We start from the raw sequence: 23,377 nt of genomic DNA on the forward strand, positions 1-23,377 counted from the left end.
AGAGGCGATCACAATTGGAGGGGGGCGGGGCGCCACCACAGAAGCTCCGCCCATGCTCAGGCCATTATGCAAGAACGAATCTATTTGCATGAAATCAGTGTTGTGGACTTTTTAAGTTCACCTTGGTAATGATCTGCCCAGCAGGAGGCGGTGCTGTAAAACAGCTAGTGTTGCACAGATACAAAAGAGACAGGAAGATTTTATTCAAAACTTTATTAGATTTCCTGTTTCTATAATAAAGAGATCAAGAGTTGATATGCACAGACGAGAGGTTGAAAATGGCCTTATAATCTGAAGGCAAGCCAGAGCATTATAATTGTATATTTGTGTGCGGAGAGCAGCAGTGGAATATGAATTTGTGAGTCAATGCGCTCTGTGGGGTCTGACTGAGTACATGGGCTCCAGTTCAGTCCATGCTTCACTCTGGATGTTTCCCATTCACCCTGAATCTCATCACCACGACCCCCCTGATCGAAGGCATCTCCTACAGTGGTATTGCTCACAAACATGTCACCCAGACTCAAAAGTGCTTTGTGACAAAAACACTTCTGTTGTGTTTTGCATAGAGTTGCTACTCATTATAAAGCCCTCACTGAAACAATATCAGCACAATCTCCTCAGATCATTCATTCGGTGTGATGGTAATTCCAACAAATCAGTCCAGCAACAGCCAGACATTACTCTGAGATAACCCACTTGTGATTAAGATCTTTGAATTTTGATCCTGTGAGAAATTGTCTTTGTGGCTCCATAGTCACAACAACAGCTTATAAGCTGAGATCAGATTTCTTGATAGTAAAATTTACAGTCCTGAGGGCGGGTTCTCTCTGTAAAGCCAAACAATACACACAGCAGATGAATATACTGAATATGTACCTGCTACATCTTTCAAAGAGATCCCATGAAATGGAATGATGAACTTATCCAAGGGAAACCGTCAAATCATTTATTCTGTATATTGGTTAAAAAAATAATTTGGGGAAATACATTTATTCACTGTCATGCCGTGAGTCAGCTGAAAGGATCTCAAATCAGAGACAGTTAGCAACAAGCTGCATCAGACCATTTGATGGGACCATGAGGGATCTTCGCTCCTGACGCTGTCTGGAGCTGATTGGTTTCTTCTCATCTCATTTGGATGAGCAATGTGACAAACCAGCTCTGAGTTTGATTACACAAACACAAAAACAAATTGCCCTTTAAAAGTGCCCAACACAGCCCCATTATATTGCTTCGCACCAGTGGTCAAAGACTGGAGGCACATTATTATTGACATGACAGAAGTTTTCTGAAAATCAAACAGAAATTCACACTTAACTTTACAGTACTCTCGTGGTATATTGATTGTGACTGTGGAGGTACATTTATATATCTATCCTGACACAGTGTCTACCCACACGATTGCCACTCTCCAGAGGTATTTCTTTTTAAAGCCAGACATTCAGTGTCATGAATGTGCAATACGTGTATTGACAATGCAGCTTTAAAGTATACTTCACTGTTTGAGTGTGATGCAGATACATTCATCTCCTGATGTGATCCTCAGTAGGAATCATCTCAGTTTGGCACAGTCAGTGGCTAAATGAGCATTTGTACTTGGACTGCAGCCCCCCTACTCAGCCTGCTGTCTGGGACCTGAGACCACGGTCATTCTAACTGAATACATGGATCAGCTGCTGTATTGGCAGAGATACCAGGTGTATTCATTCTACTGCAATGCAGCAGGCAAAATTATTTATTGCAAAGAGCGAAACACTGGCCAAAATGAATGTTTGTCAGTGTTCAGGGAGAAACAAGCCATTTCCACGAAGAGGCACATACTAAGCAAAGGGAATATGCAGAATCCAGGTCCACGTCACAGAGTAGTGCTTGGCCTCAGACAAGGTTAGGAAGATGGTAGGAGCATGGCATTAAATGAGATTTACAGTTAACCTCAACACTGGCGCTACCAATGTTAGTATACTAGACATTGTTGTTGTTGTTTTTAAGTATGCATGTCTGTTTACAAGCACTGTGTCTAAAATCTGCCCCATGTTGCACATGCTTAAAATGCATTGGTTATTTATCTTCAAAGCAGCATTGTCAGAGGGTCATTCATTTATCTAGAGGGAGGAGGGGGGCTTGTTTCATTTCAGTTCAGAAGCTTGTTGTACTATTACTGTTTGCCAAGTTTTACAAACTGTGTTGCAATATTGAGTTGTCCTCACTGACAGAGGAGCAGAGAAGCACTAACAGGCACCTGTGTTTATATCAAGCAAAGAGAAGGTACAAGGTGAAGAAATGGGCTGAATCCTACAGTGTTTTTTCAGTGTAGCCTTTGGACTTGTACTTCTTCTTTAGTAGTCCCTTGTTTGGAAATTTAAAAATTACTGGCTGTTTTGTGGAAATTAGCTAGAAGTGGTAGCTCTGCCCAATAGAACTGCTTCAAATTATAGGACTGATGATTTTGATGAAGTTCATCATGTTACTGAAGAAGAAGAAGAATTCAGCCCACTGCATTATTTCCTATTTCAAGCACCTCTACAGAGAACCTTTTGTTTTACCATCAGAGCAACAGTCAGAGGTTATTTATTCAGTGTACTCTGGCTGTGGTAATAGGCAATAGTGCAGTGACATACAACTGTGTTACTCATTTGTGTGATTAGCCCACAGTACTGCCAACAGAAACATAAACATAATGGCCCAAAATGTAACAAAAATGTGCACATAATTTGGTTTTAATCCAATTACATGTCATTAAATTTGAAATTATATATCCAGATTGAAAATGATATTGAGATTAATATCATTAATATATCATGAATCATGACAAATGATTAGAATGACCAGGTATGAATACATCTGCTTGTGCATACAGAGACTGTACTGACAGTGGGAACTAAAAAGTTAATTAAACCTCACAGGTTGTGACAGTAAGCAGACTGCAACTTGCAGACTGTTAAACACCTGTGTTCCTTTAGGGCAAGGTAATCCCACTGCTCTGGACCAAACTTGTATTTCACATACATCTAATTACACACACACATATACACTCTTATCCATATGTACAGTCAAGCTGCAGTCTCTCATAAGTGCAATTCATCTTTGATGCAAATTATTAAATTATGTGCACATTTAAAATAATTATGTGTGCCCTCTTCATTTGCTCCCTCTTAAGTTGTATGTCATCTGCATGTGTACATGTGGTCGTATTGTGTGCACGTGGATGTATCCCCACAGCCAGGTGAAGTTTTTAAGAAAACCTGTGAAAATATATGCAAAGAAGCTCTATAAATATGAGTACTCCTCTGGTTTTATATACATGCACCTTCTCATTTCTTTTTTGGTGTTGGTTTGGTGTCAGCTTTGGATCCTGAGAGGCCATTTTCTGTGTTGTCAATCCCTGATGAAGTTACAAGGCATTCCTTGCTGCAGTGGAGTCAGAGGAGAAGGGAAAAAGACAAAGTTAACTGCACCTGGCAAGACACATTTCAAGCTTGCTATATATATATATATATAACACTTCATTGTATACAGTATCTGAACCATCTGAACATGCTGCCAAGCATAGACGAAGTCTTCTGATGAAACAGTGTGAAATGGTTGCACAGCAGTGAATGTGAAAACTCACTTTTTCTCCTCAAGCTTGGTGAGAACAAACAGAGTGAAGTTCTTCAGCAACATGAAGCCCATCAGCAATGCAATGGCTCCGCCTACAGCTGAGGCTATGATGATGGTGAGTGTGTTGTCCACCACCCTCACTGCAGACATTAACAAAAGACCAGGATGGAAAATATAATAATCTACATTATTTTAAAATGAATGCTGATATGAGACAATACCATCCTGTCCCACTTGAGATTAGAGCTGTCTCACACAGACCGATGGGGAATGCTTCTCACATGAAGTTGGTTCTTTCAGACTTTTACTGCTTCCACTGGCACTTTCCCACAGGCATTTTAGTGAATCTGTTTTAAACTGTTTTTCAGACATGGGTGGTGGAACATTTTTTCTTATTCCTCCAAAGTTTTCACCCAAACATTTAAAAGAAAATTGTCACGAAGAGACACTTGAAGTTAATGTCACAAGACACGTCGTATTTAAAGGTTCTCTTAATCACATGAAAAAAGATTTTAACAACACAGATGTAAACAAACGCAATGTCTTTAAAGACATACTGAATTAAAGGTGTCCTGAGCACAGAAAGAAGCAGTACTCCATTATGTGCATTGTTTGCCTTCCCTGTGTAAAAATACACAGGTACTGTCGACACACAAGCTCACACAGTGCATCATCTAGCACTCAGAGACCCTAATGAGCTTCCTCCCCTGCAGAAATCCCATTTTCTTCTGAAAAAGGCTTCACACAAAGGGTGATGAGACAAGAGGACTGGGGCTTAAAGTCTGACCTCATTCACCTTTCAGATTGGTAAAACATCCAGCAAGTTTTATTGGGATTTAACGAGATCAGTCAGTGTCTTTCCTGGCTCCTTCAGTCTCTGACTGCACATAATGTTCAAGGCTGAATTTCTGATTGTGAAGCCGATACCAGTCTGACTGAGTTGGACAAGCTTCTAAATTACTCCAGTTTGACTCTGTATTCTTTTCTCCTCCTTGTGTAAGTTCATCAATGCTATATTAGTTACATGCTTGTTTTCATTAGTGGCAATAATTAATGAATAATAATGTGAAGCTGATTTGCTGTTTTTGTTCTTGGCTAACTCTTAGCGTTGCTGTGGAGAATATCACATCACTTTTGATACTTGATGTGCATGGTTACTGTAGATATTTCTCTAGAGTCTTTGGAGATACAGGGTGCCTCTTGTGTGTTTTGTGACCACTTTGATTCAGCTCACATTACTGACTGAGAGCACTATTAAAATAGAAAGAAGTAATGAGCATTGCTAAATTTCATGACAATAACTTCCTTTTTCGGAAAAGCTAGAAAACCTTAACTGGATGTAAGAATCATTCACTAATGTGCACTGATACAGTAGCAGTGTTTGCACCTGTCTGTATTAAAGGGTGTCAATGTGTAAATTTACTTATCTAGTAGATGCTTTTATCCAAAACAACTTACAATCAGAGACATCATTAAAGCTTCAGTGCAGATAAGAGCCTTAAGTAATAAGTCTTGAATATAGTGCAGGAAAAATGCACCTTCCACCCTCTGGGAATCACATGGGATGGCAATATCAGAGGGAACACAGTGGTCAAGAAAGAGCTGAGTTCAAGTGGATGGATGCAAGAAAGTTGCACTGAAAGAAAATATTAGATTTGGCATCCATGTGGATGTCCAGCTGGTTATTGTCAGCGTAGCAGTGATAAAAGAAACCATGTGAGTGAATAATTGCACCCAAGGACATGGATTATATTGCAAAGAGGGGGGGTCCTAGAAGCACGCCTTGGTGCAGTCCACCCAGGATGGGGTTGGCTTGGGAAATTTGCCCTTGCCATGACACAATGAAGGAGCAGCAAGAGGAATGATTCACACCAATAAGGGGCTTTGCCCAAGATGTTAGCGAGCGTAGCAGGGAGAGCAGGAGCAGGCAGGTGGGAAGTCAAGCAAAATAAGAATTGAGAACTGACCGGCAGACTTGGCTGCCCTTATTGGAGGGGCCGCTCATTAAGCCTGCCTGATGACCATTAAGGATAATGTTCCAATAAGTATCCTGAGACCTGCTTTAGGATCAGGCGCTCTGTATATTTGGATAAGAATGGAAGAAGATATTTAAATATAACAAAATGAACTGATTATAAATAAATTAAGCAGAGATGTGGTGTCAGATTGGGCAGTTTTTAATATAATCGGGTTCATTTAAGCCGCTGAAAGAGGTGGAGGATGGAGAGGTCAGTAATGGTTGATAAATATATATTGCACATATAACTAGATAACTAATCAGACATACAACTACTTCTCTACAGCTGTTGATATACATAATGATAGAAAGATAACTGGCTGTGCTGTCACATGTGAGAAAAAAAATGATCAGCATAGACTTTGACCACTCACACTTGTCCACCACGATGAGGGTGAAGATGGCACTGTGGTTCTTGTCCTTTTCTTTTGGGTTGCGTCCAAAGCAAGTATACTGGCCTCCGTCCTCAAAGGTGATGTTCCACAGTAAAATGGAGACGTTGTTGTCGCGATTCTTTCCCACGAACTCCACACGGTCTCTGTATACATCCACTTTTGGTTCCACTCCCTCTGATGCTATCACTGACTCACACACCTGAAGGGACCAGAAAGCTGTCAATCATCAGAATAACCACCAGTAAGAATCTGTCAGACAAAATGGGCCTTACCTTCTGCATGGTCCCATTGTCATTGAACTGCCAGTTGAAGTAGAGGTTATCGATGCCGATGCAGCTTGAGTATGTGCAAGGCAGCATGACTGTGCTGCCATTCACTGCCTCTAAGTGGGGAATCTTACCCACAGACATCTCTAGAGACTGAGCAGACCACACACCTTCAGATGAGGTGGAGCAGAAAACACAACAAGAGGAGACTGTGAAGGTGAAGAATCATCTTACAGCTGTGTTAAACTGCATTTTATGGTTCTGACCCAACACCCAGAGCCAGAGGGATATTGAATATGTCCCATTCTCTTGGACACAATATCCCAGCAATGCCTCAATGGAACTTCTTCAAATTTGGCACAAACATTCATTTGCAATCACGGATGAACTGGTTAGATTTTGGTCATCAAAGATTTTTGCCATGTGAACACATTCTCACAGTAAGCATTAACCTTCTGGCAGCATCTTTAAATTTGGCACACATACACTTGGATTCAAGGACAGGCTGATTAATGCGATATTTTGAAGGAATTTTTCTAACATTTATTCTAATACTAGAGAGTGACAGGAAATAGAACAGAGAGTATACAGTTGGGCTGGCCGGAAGTGAATGAATTAACCATTTTGCTTCAGGTTAGTCTCATTTCACCTGCTGCAGCCTTCTATGACTCTCTACAGGAAAGCAAATTTAACATTTTCAAACTGATCCTTGAAATTTAGCATCCTGAGTCCTGGATAGCTAAACCATCTCCATAGCAACCCAATCCTTTATTTTTGTTCATACTTAATAGATTAATTAGCAAGTCTCATGGTAAAAAAAAAAAAAAAAACCTTCAAATTTATAATAGATATACCACACAAACTAAGGCATTCAGAGAGCCCTACTCAATATCCACACTTAAGAAAGATCAAGCGGCTCACAACACAGTCATTTAAGTTTCATTTTCACGATTTCAGTGACACATCATAACATATGTTTATTATTGGCACTGGATGAGCCAACCCTGAGTAAGATGACACCTCAAAGTCCTTGTTGTGACATTACTGTAAATAAGGGAGGACTGAAAACTGTAACTGTACACCAGGGAGCACAGCATCAGGAATTCACAGCGAGCAAATCTTACTTCCACCAGTCAGGAAAATTATCAGGCCGTTTTCATCGTTAGTCTTTGTTCTTTATTAGTGACTCCACAGTTTATGGCTCATCCACCCTCAGGAGCTCAGACCTGTTATCAGACAAATATAAAGGTCGTAGGTCGCAAAAGGCTGAAGTGAATAATTTCATCAGGTCAAGGACAGATTGTGGTAAAAGACATTTCTCCTCCGTTGGGCTTAATGCCTCCACCTAGTGTGTGAAATATAAACTACATGCTCACGAGGAGCTGTGCAGAACCAAAGCGACAAACATGCAGTCATTTAACCCAGATAATGCAACTCCCTGGACTTAGGGTTCAAGGTTACAGCAGCCTGCTGTGACGTTTTCTACTCTTTTTCTTACATTCCCATGATTCTGGTATCTGCTTTCTGTTCACCGTGTCATAACACGCTCAAGGTCAGCAACTGACAAGGAGCATTGCAGCAAATAAGACCAGCATAGCTCAGAATAACAGGCATGAGCGAGCACAGTGAAGAAGGGCTTAGTCTGTGAGAATGTTATTGATATATTCTCGTCTCACTCTTGCTTTCTTGCAAACTCATTCACTTCAGTCTTTTCCTCAGCTGGTCTAATGCAGCACAGTGAGCTTGCAAAAAAAAAAAACGTAATCGAAACAGTGACGAGACAGAGCAACAGCACTACCCCTCCTTCTTCTTTCCTCATGCACATTTTCCAGTATTACTCCATAGGCTTCCATTGTTCATCAAATTCTGACCCATGTCTCTGTTTTTCATTATAATTCTTTGTTTCCATCCCTATCACCCCAGAGTCCAAGAGCAAAACAAAGAGATATACAAGATCAGCATCTTTCTTTTTCCACAAATCTTTCTCTTTGTGTGTTCTGTCTCCAACAACTTTACTCTCCCTTGGATCATTAATGCTGCAGTACACTGTGTCTTTTTTCAATTTCAATTTCTTTCAATAGGAGTTAGTTTTGTTAGTTTTGGTGTTTCAGATAAAAATGGAACGATGCTGCTCCAGTTTCTAGCCCACATGTCAAATTTGGGACAACATTTTCTTAGGTATGCAAAAACATTTGCAGATAGTCATATTTTTGGAGCCATATAAATGTTACAGAAAAAAATGCCAGCTAATAAATGCAATAGAAGACCAGTCACTAACGGAAATACAGGATTTCTGGATTACAAAACAGGGATTTGAGTTTAAGATGCGTCTAACTCAGTAGAGAAGTGTCAGAGAAAATATTTATACTGATATGAAACTCCTAACCTCATGTGGTAAACAAAACTACGGAGATATAAATCACTACAGCACAATTTCTTCTGAGTTGGAAAAATAATTCTTTAGTTATCTCATAGTCACTGTTTCCATCTATCCCATATCCAGTTTTTACACACGATTGAGGTGTCTCTTATCCACCTCAAAGAGTGTGTGAAATCAAAATAGTGGTTTAGGCTGAATATAATGTGCTGGTATCGGATGAATATGATCCTCCTGCTGCTACCTGGACACCTACATCTGCTGACTAAGTCTAGCATGCAGTGTTTGTCAGATGTCCAAAATGTTTACTGTATTCTCAACAAAAACTTGTGAGTTACCGGCGATAAAACAACAAGCTTGACAAAGACAATAAAAACTTAATCCAGCAACACAATTCCTTGATTAATTAAAGAATATCTGAATGTAGAATGATAAATGCTATGGACTGTCAGTATTGTTCCCATACATGATGTTACAGATCAGGTTTAATTTTCTCATCTGAGTTTGCTGCACAGTTGCTGCACTGATGCTCCACACCCATAAAAAGTAAAAAAAAAAAAAAATGCCAGTAAGTGTAAAAGTGATGATGGAGGAACAGCTACAGATACAAGGCATGCTGGATTCTTATTAGATGCTTTTGCTGTGCATCACCAGGGGATGGCTAGCACCTTATCTGAGATGTTTGGTATGATGTTATTTAATCCTAACGTCATATTTATACCACTGTCCACCCACCACACCTCTGACAACATGACAACATTGCCTCCAGACTCCTATTGTGCTGTTGTGTCAGCATGCAGTCTCTGTCACTGCACAAAGTCTATGACTGAGAGACAAATAAAAAAAAAAAAAAAAAAAAAAAAAGATGTCTTACTGGAAACTGGCCCATACAACTTGCAGATATGCATGCAGACCAACACAATATCTTTTGAATGGCAGGGCCTGGAGAGCCTGACACAGCTTTTCCACCACTGACATTTCCTCTTGTGCATTTACGACCCCAGGCCAAACCAATACGGACTGTGTATCACACCAAACTGTTTTGATTTTAAACTATATATTATTCCAGACTGCCTGATCTCTAATCTTCTTAGTCTTATTGAGGTTCCACACAGAACCATCAGTGCCTATTACATCTGATATAAAACATAACATCTAATCTCCATTCAGAAGTCTACTGCAGCCGCACACAGAAGGAATACACTTTCACCTAAAACGCTGCATAGGTCAGAAGCAGCTGAAGGTCAATGGCAGAAAGGCTACAGTATCACTGCTCTGCAGAGCAAAAACAAATGTACAGAGGCACAGGCTTTGAAAAGAAGAAAAAAAAAAAACATGAAGATGAAGGAGTGCTGTTGTGTGAGCACAGAGCAGATAAATGGAGGTGATCTTATAGTAGAAAGATAGATATTACCAAGCAGCACAGAGAAGATCAGGCCAACGGCGGACGGTGGAGGGCCCAGTTGCAGGGGTTCAGCCCCAGCACACAGGACCTCCATGGCACCCAGATCTTCTCCAAAACAAGAATTGGCGCAGGATTCAACTGCTCACAACAGCTGCAACGGTGTCCCTTTGCACAATGTGGTGTCTCTGGCACACTGAATTAAAACTGGATGCCGCTTTGTGGGGGGTCTGGACCCCAAACGAGGCACTTCCCAATGTGCTGCACCAACGTGGCTGCAGGGAGACTAGTAGCCAGCCCCAGCAGCACTCTTGTGGAAGAGACTTTAGGTTAGACAGAGGACAGTGGAGTCGCAGGACTGAGAGAGAGAAGATGCAAGAGGGAAAAAGCAAACCAATCAAAATCTTAAAACAGCACATGGAGTCTGTACAAAAAGACAAGTAGTACAGTAAAAAGTGTGCAGTTTCCTGCCATCATCTGATCAAGTCACTGAATGTAAAGAAGCTAAGGCTACAGTTCAAGTTTTGTCGTGCCTACCTGCTTGTGCAGCCGGTACTCACTCGGAGGCGGGCAGGCACAGCTGAGTCAGTGTGGACAGGACAACGGTGGAGCGCTCACTGCGCACAGTCAGGGTTCACTCAAGGAGAATCTGCCAGCCAGCACTTTCACTGCAGAGACAGCCACATTGCAGCGCTGGCCGGGATGAGAGACAATCAGAATGGAGAGGAGAGAGGAGGGGGAGGGGGTGAGAGACGTGCAGAAAGATGGACAGATGTGGTCTTAGACAGATGGACAGGAAGAAAAGCAGCTGCTCTCGTTCCTCCTCTGCTGAGCCCCAGTGAAGCCGACTCCTCTTCCTGCCCCTCTCTGGCTATTTCACAACTTTTTCCACCTCTCTCTCCCTCTATCTCCCCTCCCTCACCTGCCTGCTTCCATATCCCTCTTATTCTCTTTCTCTCCCCCCATGACTCTGCTACTCCCACCTCGCCTCTCCCTCCTCCCTATCTCTCGATTCGGGGTGTGTGTGCAAAGTCAAGCACTTTTGTCAGAGTGTCTGTTGAGATCAGTGAAAAGTTCTGCAGTGCAGGTTGAGAGGAGGTTGTGTAATGCAGCCTCAGGGCCGGGCCAGACACCTCGTCCCGTATCGAAATGTCCCACGAACAGGCAGGTTCCTTTGCTGATAACACTGCCATCATCACGTTACAATGTGAGGGGAAACTGTTCTCTTATTCTTAGTTTTTCCATGACTCATTTCCTCTCCTCTTCCTGGCAGGAAGACTCATATTCCCCTGGCTCAGGGGAAACAACACCCACATATGTGTGATACCTGGAAGGTCAAACTATCTTTTATATCATGAGGTGATCATTATTTGGGACTGTCTCATCTTCAGGGAAATGCAGCCCCAAGTTCAGTATGCATTCATTTTTCACAACAGCTCCTTTTTGTCATGACTGTACAAAGACATTAGTCAACAACAGCTCACTAATGTCTCGTGTCTACACTATTCACTGCAGGACATGGCAGAGGAAGTGCTTAGTTGCGAGTTTGAAGATTGGATTAGTCTGTTTTAGACCTGACATTTATACACAATGACAATATTCCCATCAACCTCCGTCCATTACAGCAAATAGAAAGCGACTGTACGGTAAAGATGGCTTTTTGCGGTAAGCTCATTCAGAAAAAAAAAAGAGGTTACGTAGCCCAGATATTCTTACTGAATAAAAGAGAATTGAAAGCTAAGAGGGTTAGACCTGAGACCATGTGACAGAGTGCATCACCTGAGCCAAGGAGCAGTGATACTGGCAGAGGAGGCAGGGGTGGCTGCACATCCATTCTGGACCTGGATTGAACGCTGACACAATGGGACTTTTCTTTTACTGGAAAAGAAGAAGGTAACCTTTTTGAAGAGCTCTAACTCATCAGTAGATTAAACTTGGATGTATGTGACATTACATTTACTGCTCACATAATCTATTATTCGTCAGGCAGGTTATTATGAGCCTATGGCACTATGGTCTATGGTATTGACACGTGTCTTCTTTCATTCACATGAAATTTGTGTCGGTTGGGTTCAGTGGTTGTTTGATTTTTATTTTTTTTTTTTCATGCTTGGGAGGAAATGTAATGTAATCAATGAAAAAATATAGAGACTTATTCAGTTTACCGTGTTAAGGATGTGAACAAAAGAAGCCAGAGTGTTGAAAACATACACTTGCAATGACAATTGATGTGGACCATTAATCGGGGTCAGGGCGGTGTTGTGGGATCAGAATAGGCAGAGTGGAGGCTTGTTTTATGGGCGTGTGGCTCGAGATAGAAAAGCTCACTGCTCTCCCCTGCAGGCCCCCCCACTGGAGTATCAATGCAGCAGCGGTGGGAACTCTTCCAGAACTGCAATAAGAAAAAAATTGCTGCAGAAAGACAGGATGCTGCTGCAGCGCTGTGAAGGATGACTAACTACACAGACAACATGTTGTTGGACAACCATACAAACACAAACACGATAACACCACGCATGCAGAAGACAGTGTTGACACTAGCCATGTAGGTGTCCATTTAAATTAAAGCACATAGACATCATTTGCTCACGCTGCAGCAAAATGTTTGTTGCTCCACAGAGACAGGGACACACATCTCAGCTGTTGTACAGTTAGTGAGTCTTAGTGAGTTGTAGAAATATGAGTGTGCGTTGTCTAAAAAGCATGACACATGAAGCAGTACAACTACTGTACTTTACATACAGGTTGCAGCCTCAGGGTCAGGGCCCCTGCAGAGGGTCGAAGCTCTGAGTCCTTACTATCGTTTTCACTCTAAATCAAATGAAACATTGTGAAATGTGAAAGAAGTCACTCTCAGGCACGATAGAGACAATGACAGACAGATCCCCTAAGCTTTAAAGAGATTCTTTTGACTTTCTACTCACATCTGCTTCCATTCACTCACAGTGTCAGAGTGTCACTGTACATTATCTGCCTCACCACCAAATACCAATCAAAAACAGACTTGATGGTGACTTACTGTAGCAAGTAGCAGCTAGAGTCATTTGTTTCTCTCTGGAGGAGGTGGAGACCAAAAAAATAGCTTAAAAAATGTGAATATTTTACCTACAGTCATTAAGAGGGCACATACACAAGCATTATAATGTTGCTTTATCACAGCTGGAGTCTGTCCTGGGTGAAGCAGTGTCATCTCATAGATGTCTGAAACATATCAAGTGGCTAAGAAGTAAAAGCCTGCTGTCAGATAAATGTATTGCATTGTAAAACAGTAAACAGACAGAAACAGTAAAACAGACAAGTTCAACTAAACAGCAAGTGATTCAAAAAGCAACAGATAGATTTGTATTACATGCTAACAGTAATGCACGACTAGTTGAGACAGTCAGCACTGAGATATGTGTATTGACAGACAGGTTCCCACATGTTGAAGTGTCATCACGTGCAAGAATTTACTTCCATGTGGTATTTAGGTGAAAGCATTGTTGTGCAGTTGACCTTGAACCCGACTCTATCACTATCAACGTCACAGTTGAGGAGGGTTTCTGTTGGCTTAAGGGGAAACCATGAACTGTGTTTAAGGTCAACTGTACAAAAACACTTTCATCCAAGTACGATGAGAAAGGAAGCTCATGCATGATGAGGATGCGTTTTGGTGTTTCAGTGGATTTGTGCTCCACTTACAGCAGACACACAGATGCTCCTGTTGGCAAGTGATTGAAGAGAATATGGCATTCCCATGATGATTCAATGAGCATCAAAAATCTCCATCTGCATCAAAATGTGGAGAGATTACATTAACCAGTTTCAAATACAACTCAACTCATTTCATGGAATAAGAAACAGTTTAGAATGAAGAGATCGATTGGCTTTGCTGTTTGAATACTGATAAAAGTGGTTTTTAGAAACAGGTAGTGAAACTATTTGATATATCACTGACACATATAGGAGAGCAAATGGTTAGAATTTTAGTTCTCAAGAGCTGATCTTTTCCCCCCACACATAACATATTTTTAATAAAACAATGCACTTTGTGCTACTTCATTTCAAAAACAGTCCTTTAATTTCAAAATAGAACTCAAACACGTGACATTTCAGGACTTGATTAAAAAAGTGTAAAGCTCTGGTTATTTTACATTATGTACATTGTCAAAAAATAATAAATTTGCAGATGCTGTAGACACCATACTTTGTATATTGGTCAAACATTTCAACACCCAGTGTCTCATCTTTAAAATCAAACAAACAAACAAACAAACAAAAAAAACCCAACCCATTAGTAGCCCAGTTGACAAAACCAACATTTGACTATCTTACTGTTGCTTTTGGGAAGTGAAAGTTGGCAGTCAAGCAGATTGAAAAAAAAAAAAAAAACAAAACCAAAAAAAAAAAAAAAAAAAAAAAAACATTTCCCACAGCTGTATACAAAGTAAGTAAAGTGGGCAAGTACAACTCGCACCACATCCATAAAACTGGCAAAATCTGAAGGGGGCCACCACTAATTTTATACATAATCATGCGGTCACAGATGTCCTCTTAGGTCACTTGATTCAGCGTTGGCTGGATGGAGTTGCAGGGAGCCTCCTCCTCATTCCTGCTTAAGGTTGGTGAATTGAATCTATCAGCCACTACCAGCATAGCACACATGAATCTCCGAGTGAGCTGCCAGAATGCCAGAATTGCATGTGGGCCATGTATGCTCCAATGGTAGCAATGAGAAGGCCATTTACTGTTTTTCATGCTGTAATTCAGCAAATACCCTAAAAAATAGAATAAATTAGATCTGAACATTGAAACCGTGTTAATGAATACCAAAGCGGGCTGGTGTTGTAACGACAAAGATGAGAGCCGACTTAATCATCATCATCATCATCACCGCCATCGTCGTCGTCATCGTCATCGTCGTCATCCTCTTCTTCAAGGCCATCTTCCTCCTCATCATCTCCGCTGCTGGGTTCCGACTCTTCATCATCTGAACTCTCACCTTCGAGCTTCTTCTCCACAACTTTCAGATGAACGGCCTCTTCCGGTGTACTGACCCAACCCCCATGAAACAAGTCAGTCACACATGCGCACACACACACACACACAGAAACATAAACAATGAGCTGGGCCACTGGGTGAATGAAAAGTGGCCCACACTGGTTTACTTTACCAAACATCCATTGTCAGACAGAATAAAGGAAGTGATTTTAAAGATACAACATCCCGAATCTTTGAAACATACCCAGCCAGAGTACCACAGAGATTGGATATATTGCCTCTTTCAGTGAACAAGAACTTTTCTCTACCAAAACCACGGCGGGTCTATGGATTAGTAAATGTTTACACCTGTATTCACAAATCAAAGTGAAATAGCTGTGAAATAGCAGTTCTTGAAAGAGAAAGGGGAAGACATTGCCCAGAAAAGGTTTATCTGCCCTTATTGCGTAGTATAAAATGAAAACCCCTCTGTAGCAGGCAATAGAGAAGATATTATACTCAATTCACCACAGCAGTATCATGATTGTGCACCTCATTGTCTCAAATTATGTTTGAGTAGATGTTTAGATAAAACACATTGCTATAAATTATCTGATAAAGCTAATAAATAAATCTTATTTAACTGGTGATTCCACTACTTGATAAAGAGAACAAATCAATTCAAATGTAACAGTTGAACTGAGGCAGTCTGCACTGCTGCTGTGAATTGAGATTAGTTAACACGTTTAATGAACTGCATTTAGAAGAATCCATCCATTTTTACATCCGTTAAATTACACTTTAAAAACTGATAAAATTAAGTTAATAGTTGTAATCACTCGCAACATTGTGTAAACGCATATAAAAGCATAAAAAGATTTGAAATGAATGAAATTGAATGAGTGTGACATTATATCAGTCATAATGAAGTAAATAAACTGAAATGATATCTGAGAGGTTCACAATGGAGGAGCAAACATGGAAGAAAAAGGCACCTTCCCACCCTCAGCTTTCATTTGTCTCCCAGCAGAGTGGAACCAACCAGCCAGTTGGACTCAACACCAGTCCAAAAAGAAGGGAAGCAGAAGGGCTCCGGCTCTGCGGCCCTCACCACACGGTTGGGTCCTTCCACTCACGCTCCTGTGGGTGCAGCTCAATATCGTTTTCCATGCGTTGTCTCTTGCAGAACCTCACTGCCACAAAAATGCTGAGGAGGAGCAGGATTATCCCACAGGCACTGCCGACTGCGATCGCCAGGATGCCGATCTCAGAGAAAGTGGCTAAAAGAAAGAATCAGTAGTCAAAGTGGGTGCAAGCAGCAGAAGAGAAAACAATACGTGCAGAGAGCGTACAAGTGGTGAAACACACCATCATTCTTCATGACTTCAACAGTCCTCTTGCTAAAAAGCTGTTGAGCAAGACATTGAGCTCCATCCTTTAACATTTTGGAATTTCCTTTTGCTCTTTTATATGTGATACTAATGAAATATAACGCCTTTCATCTTCCCTGATGTGAATGAACCTTCCAGGGTGCACAGAGCCAGCCTTACCTTTGTTGACAACTTTGAGGACGATCTCTCCATTGCTGCCATGCACATCTGGGCGGTTACGCACCTGGCAGGTGAAGGTACCATTAAATGTGGGAGGCACCTCATGCAGCGTGATGGAGGCGTCCCCTCTCAAAATATCTCCTGACCACACCGCGTGGCCTTTAAAACGCCCCTGAAGGGGAGGGTATCCTACCTCATGGTAGTAAAACACCTGCCACACAAACACACATTAGCAGGCATGAGAAGCGTGGTGCTTATACAAAACTTTGGACCATAGGTCACATGACATCCACAAACACATTTGGAGAAGAAACACCTTTAACACCATGAAGACTATTTCCTTGGGAACATGCTCTTTGAAAAGTCAATCTTTGGACTATCATAAGTTGACCACTGACATAACAATGTATAGAAGGATGCAAATGTAAAAAAATATTTGTATCTGTAGTAACCATTTTGGCTTTAGTAGTTTAAATCACACAAGAACCATTCCTGTTCTTTTATCCAGGTCTTTTTTTCCCTCTCTATACACTGCAAGATATTATGTTATGGAACAACATTGAAATATATTTTTAGTTTGGCAAGAAATACAACGCAATTACTAAATTCTTTCTGATAAACAGGTTTAGGAAGTCAAGTAGTTTAGGATAAAGAGCAGGTCATAGTGGATGCATGGGTTAAACATTGGACTTCCTGCTATTGGATATGACGTTATTATTTTAATGCTGTACGAAATATTGACTTTGCTTCAATGATAATGTTATTGAAACAAAATAGAAGCACATGCAAAGTAATTTTCTAAAAAAAAGCTGACTTTCTATTTACCGACTCATCAGTTCCTGAATTGATGGGGCGGAAGTTCCAGGACACTGTGACCGACTGGAGTGACAGTGGGTGATTGGAGGAGAAGGTACATTTCAGCTTCACGTTTGTCCCGTTGACCGCTTCCACCTCGTTTGGGGTGTATATATCTATCCCACTGACATACTGCATCCCTGTGATAAAGACAACAAAATGAGAAGGAACAGCCACTTATTGTTTCTTTTTTCAATCCTCGGGTGTAGAACAGTTGATCAAACCCATCCAGAGCCAAAGATTTCATACCAAATGTAGCTGTGTTATCAGCACTTATTAAAACAGAAGTATCCTTGAAACTTCAGGGCAAAGTGACACACAGAGGTCTTTTGTGTTTGCAAACTGGGACAACAGCTGTGCACAATCTCCTCAGGAGCCAATGCCAGAGGTTGTCTGACTGATTCACTTATCAACGCGGGCTCAGATTTCCATTGTATTTTACTCAGACCAATGCGTCAGTCTCCTTTTACAGTTGAAAACTGGTTAAAGCCGTCAAAGTGTGGGGTGAAGTTTGGCTAAATCTGAATCACACTGTCAGCTTCAGTGATGAGCAGACTGACTGGTCATGCAGATTAAAAAAATCCTTCAAATAAAGAATGTCCAGTAATCCTCCACAAAAAGGCATGACAAGAGATGTTTGAAAATGAAAATGTAGCGTGTGGTACAATTTAATAGTACATGGTCTCCATGTGAATTTTTTATATTTCTGACCCAAGAGGTTGCACAAACTAACACAACACCTATCTCCAGGGAAACCTTTACATACTGTGGCTGCTTTCCCTGGTAAACTGATCCATTCATTTTTTTTTTTTTAATCGCTTGCTCATTAATTACATTATGGATTTATTCTGATGTGCAGTCGATTAGAGGGCTGGAAACCAGTCTCATGATCAACATGGACATGATTACTTCCTCTTACAATTTTGATTGTTTGATTTTTTTTTCTCATCAAACTGGGCAACAAAGGACAAATGCTACATGTGCATGAAGCTCATCATCTACACCCAGTGCTTCAGGCAAAAACAACACAGGTGCCGAACAGGAAGTGTCCGCACGTTGTTTATCAAAGTTTAATTTAAGTAGATATTAATTAATAGATAACATTGGTGCCACTCGAATATATTGTTGTGCTATCATGTCGATATTTGCCTGACACTGTAGCTTACTCAACTATTAAAACATAAAGTCAATATCCCCACAAGCCAGGTATTTCCCACCTCACCTGTCCAAACACCTCCTCCATTTGTTGGGTATTTGAGAAATATGCAAACTCGAAGTCAGCACAATACAGCAATGGTATTTAATCCCTTTAAAAGCCAACATGCTACACATTGCCCTACACTCATTCAGTGTTGACGCTACGCAGAACAGAGTTTCAGTCACTTCAGCTGTCAAATCAACAGAAACTGCTTAAGCATCGTGTTTTGTGGTGAAGACTGGAGGTCTGAATGTGTTTTTCATGTACCTAAGTAATCCGTGCCTTCATGTCACAAAACACCTCCTCAAGCCTCTGACTCCTCTGAGTCACACTGAGACAGAACAAACTTCCTTTACTGTATTTAGGAATTTAGTTAGAAATGATACTCCAGCAGCAACATGAACTGCTTAGTGATCACTGGAGTGTTTTCAAGCACATATCTAATCATGTCTGTGCTGGTGCTGAGTGTCGACTTTGCTCAAGGTTTTTGAGATTTATGACTGATTTTCAGACAGATGAGAAAGTGTGACCATTTTTGATCCTTATTTGTTTCAGGGATTTTTTTTTTTTATTATTATTATTATTATTGTTATTTTTGTTGTTGTTATGGTGTGTGTGGGGGGGGGGGTCACATTCCTTCTTACCTTTATGGAAAAATGGAAAATGTCATCTTAACTCTCACAGTTGAATTTTGAACTGGAGTTTTCACATTAAACACCCTCTTTTGTCTGTAGTGTGTCTGCCCGGCCAGCAGCTACTAAACCTTTTTCCAAACGCACCTTATTCTTCTTCCTGCCCTGCAGTGGAGGAGCTCACAGTGTAACAATGTTGCCTTGCCTCCTAGTTTTAGATCAAACAAAAGACAGAAATGAAGTGCACTCTCTCCAGGAAGTTGCCTGAACTCACCTGGCAGCAGGAATCCTCCCAGGAGAAGCACTGGCCATATCCGAGACATCGGACTGGACATTTATTTAACACTGGCTGGACTCCGGCGCGTGAAATCTTCTGTAGAAGTCCCGTCATGTAAGTTTACTGAGGGGAGTCATCAACGTGGTCGTCCCGCAAGCACTCAGAGGAAGAGGTCGTTTCGTGGGTCCGCAGTCACCTGAGTAGGCGGTGTTCAATCCAGTCTCTCTTCTTGCATAACCTGAATGCCGACCTGCCCAAGAAACCGGCCGCTCCGCCCGGGCTGGGGTGATCTGATCTTCACTCCGCAGATTCAACACGCTTATGGTCACAGTGGCTGTGACTCATAACTGAGCAATAACTCCCGATCAGGCTACACTTCCAATTACACACCCAGCCCTCCACTGACTGGTACCACCTAGTGGCCACTGTGGGGGAACAAAACTAAACAGAAGAAAGAAAAAACAAAAAAAAAAAACAGTTAACGCTGCTCAGTGTTTTAGTGATAAGTGTGGATCCTGACTTAGTTCTACAACTACCACTTTAAACCGAGTTTTCCCGTTTAATGCCTCTGAATAAACCTGAATTAGTTCCCCTGAATTATTTCATATTACAATTAGATGATTTATGCTAATCATTTTTATCTGTTTCTGCAGGAAACAGATACTATCATGACATTTGTTTGACAGACAGAGTCATTATCATCTGATTGAGCCTTACAGTGAGGCTCTGAGGTTCAAGCAGGTTATTGTTCCCAAAACAGAGCAAAACCACAGACTCTAACTCCAAAGAACATGAATCAGTGGTGATCAGTGTTGGCAGCACTTTCCACCAAATCACCTGGTCCCTTGTATTGTGCCCCATCAGCCTTTACACCAGTCTTTTTTATCTCTTCTGTGCCTTTTACTCCCTCCTTTTTGGACCTGGCCACCTGCCTGCTTGTGGGGCTCTGTTTTCATTGCTGTATTCATTCATTCAATGCACTTGCATTCCTATATCCTTCACAATTTGTGATACAATTTCCTGTGCCGGCTGGCCACAGATTTCTGTAAGACTGTTATTATCAGAGCTCCCATTGCCAGAAGGATTGTATGTCATTAAAAAGAAATGTACACTTATAAAATAATAAACAATTTAAAATAATGCAATGTCTTTAATCAGGGATATACTATACCGATTTTTATTCTGTGAAATGTAGCTTTGAACAGATCACCAACCTGTTCAAATTCACTTAATGGTCAAACAGTAAACCCATAATTCAGTCAAGCTTATATATATGCTATTGCGCAGGAAGATTTTTAAAATGTCCATTTATATGGCCTTTTTATGGCTTTTCTCTAATACCTGACCTTAGAAATAGAAGACACTCAATAACTCCAGTCAAGCTCCTGAATAACTCACAGAGCCATCAAACAAAGCCATGAGTGTTTCCACACTGTATATGAGTGGCTCCTCCTCTCAACGTTGAGGCTTCAACAGTTGAAATTCAACTACTGCTCATTATTCTGCAAAGCCCTAACCTATTAGTGTATCCACATAGTCCAACTCAATTATTAAAGACCTGAATTTCCAACAAACATTCCTGTTTCATGGCCATCAAATAGACAAGTGGAAAGTTGGCGACTCCATGCTGAAACATTTTCTGAAAATCCAACAATGATTAATGAAAATGTCCTACTTGTCTTGTTGAGAACTGTGAGGTTAACCTCTCCTTCTTTGCCAAATGCATCTGGCATGTTGAGCCCCTTGCAGGAGTAGGTAGCACTAAAACTGGGGGACACCTGCTTCAGAGTGACGGAGCCACTGGTTTTCATGACATCCCCTGACCACCCTTCAGAAGGAGGGTATGGTCTCTGAAAGTAGTAGAACACCTGAAAGACACACGAAATATACTAACTTGCAAACAATATACTGCAGATTTTTTACCTGATAAAAGATGAAAATAAATAAATAGAAAAATAGAGCACAATGAAGGCATCATTACAGAATAATCAAAAAAGATTGTGTGTTACACACTGCCTCCTCACATCCTTGTTGCAGGGGTTCGAAGGACCAGGTGGGTACCACAGAGTCAGGTGACACAGGGGCCCTGGATCTGAAGATCCAATTCAGTTTCACGTCAGTTCATAACTGATTCAAGCTCACTTGCAGTGTAAACCGCACCTACATGCCACACTTCTGATGACACAAATGGCAGCATTACACAACTCTGTCCAATGAATAACTCATACAAACAGACCTGCACTAATGTAAACAACAATGACTCAAAGGACTTAGTGTTTGAAATGAGGACAAACGCCCTTTACAACAGAGCGAAAATGATGCAAAGAGCCATGTAATTCCAATGTTCATTGTCCAGTGCCAATAATTTGGGGTTTTACTTGTGCCTCATGATCTACTCAACACCTTGTGCTAGAGTCTACACCTTTAAAGTCAACATTGGTTTAATGCTGAAGCTATATATATCTATCACATGAATTCACAGAGGTACCTGGACTTTGCACATTTTCGTTAGTACCAATAACTGTCAGTGTTTTTTTATTTACACACCCATGTGCAACATTTCTGAATTAACAAGTGGTCCATTACCAACTGTGCCCTGCACTTCATGTGTTTAGATTTAATCGTATCAAAGGTTTAAGTCTTTTCTACAGAAACTGACATATCTCTGCAGTCTAATTTGAAATAGTTTCTGTGAATACGGCGAAAGTGATTGATAGAGAAAATGCAAATGGAAGAATCAAGAGAAGAGTTAAAGAGTAAAACCAGTAAGACTTAACCATAGCACAAATGTTCAGATTTTATTTAATACAATGAACACTCAATAGTCAAAGATAATCATTATGCAAACTTGAGCAATTAAACAGGAGCAAATATAAATGTTGTGGGTTGTTATAGGTATAGGGATAAATATACTGTATGCACAAACAGTTACATCAAAGCTTTTTATTGTTAACCTGTGGGCAGATGGAGACTGCTTAAACTCACCTGGTACCAAGAATCCTCCCAGAAAAACAAAAAGCACCAGTGTCAGATGTGTGGTATTAAACAACTGGAAATGCATGAAGAGAAAAATATGCAGTAGCGTTTGAGCACAGACCTGGGCAGTAATGTTTTGGTGTCCCTGATGGGCGGAGCTGCATTAAGCATGTATGAACAGACAACTTATCCCCATACAGAGACTGCGTGAACTAACAAATGTTCTCATTGACAGCTTCCTATTTCAATCTGAATGCACCTCAGTCCTGTGCATACAATAAAACATAAACCTGCCTATTGCCATTTTAATGTTCTTGACAGGGGGCATCCCAAAAAAGGTAAATATTGTAATAGCAAGATGCAACACTTGCTTACTGTGCAATTTATGATAAAATGATCACACCATAACATCACAGTAGTCACAAGTGTGGCTTCTCTGTAGAGAGGCTGGCCCTCAGTAGGGCTCAGTCCTGCTCACATTTCAATGAAAATCGTAATGCAAAAAACAAAACGAATTTTAAAAGCAACTGGAATGACTTTAACACCAAGAGAATAGGAAGTTGTCACTTCCTCAAGTTTCATAAAGTGCCTGAAGGCAGCAATTGGGCTAACTGGACCATGATGCACTGCGATCAGTTGACACATGGAGCTGGGATAGGAGATTGGCTGGTAGTGGAGGTGACAGACAATATTACGGTCTGTCTCAGCAAAAATGTCGACCCTGCCTCTGAACTAAAGTAAACCCCCACTGTCAGGTGCTCCCCCTCCAAAGATGGAGTCTGAAATCCACCCAAATTATCCCGATGAAGAAGAGTTCAGCTGTCGGGGAATTTAAAGTGAAGAGTTTCAAGATCTAAGATGTTGTATTCAAGC

At 41.0% G+C, this 23,377-nt stretch overlaps 2 protein-coding genes across 2 annotated transcripts; both read right to left on the bottom strand.

Annotated features, from left to right (window-relative positions):
* Positions 1–226: 226 nt before the first annotated feature.
* On the bottom strand, positions 227–13,957 carry scn4bb (sodium channel, voltage-gated, type IV, beta b). Its single transcript, XM_029518928.1, has 9 exons — positions 13,739–13,957; positions 13,163–13,258; positions 12,269–12,449; positions 10,595–11,935; positions 10,070–10,415; positions 6,285–6,448; positions 5,992–6,211; positions 3,611–3,740; positions 227–3,408 (listed from the first exon to the last, which is right to left on the bottom strand). Exons 5-9 carry the CDS (start codon positions 10,152–10,154, stop codon positions 3,312–3,314), a joined length of 696 nt encoding a protein of 231 aa, XP_029374788.1. The 5' UTR covers positions 10,155–10,415; positions 10,595–11,935; positions 12,269–12,449; positions 13,163–13,258; positions 13,739–13,957; the 3' UTR covers positions 227–3,311.
* A 137-nt stretch (positions 13,958–14,094) lies between these two features.
* Positions 14,095–19,914, bottom strand: LOC115053987 (myelin protein zero-like protein 2). The gene is made up of 5 exons (XM_029518927.1): positions 19,526–19,914; positions 17,392–17,561; positions 16,567–16,777; positions 16,128–16,296; positions 14,095–15,088 (listed from the first exon to the last, which is right to left on the bottom strand). Exons 1-5 carry the CDS (start codon positions 19,584–19,586, stop codon positions 14,908–14,910), a joined length of 792 nt encoding a protein of 263 aa, XP_029374787.1. The 5' UTR covers positions 19,587–19,914; the 3' UTR covers positions 14,095–14,907.
* Between the last annotated feature and the right edge of the window lie 3,463 nt (positions 19,915–23,377).

The sequence above is a fragment of the Echeneis naucrates genome, chromosome 14, assembly GCF_900963305.1.
Source record: "Echeneis naucrates chromosome 14, fEcheNa1.1, whole genome shotgun sequence".
NCBI classification, from domain to species: domain Eukaryota; kingdom Metazoa; phylum Chordata; class Actinopteri; order Carangiformes; family Echeneidae; genus Echeneis; species Echeneis naucrates.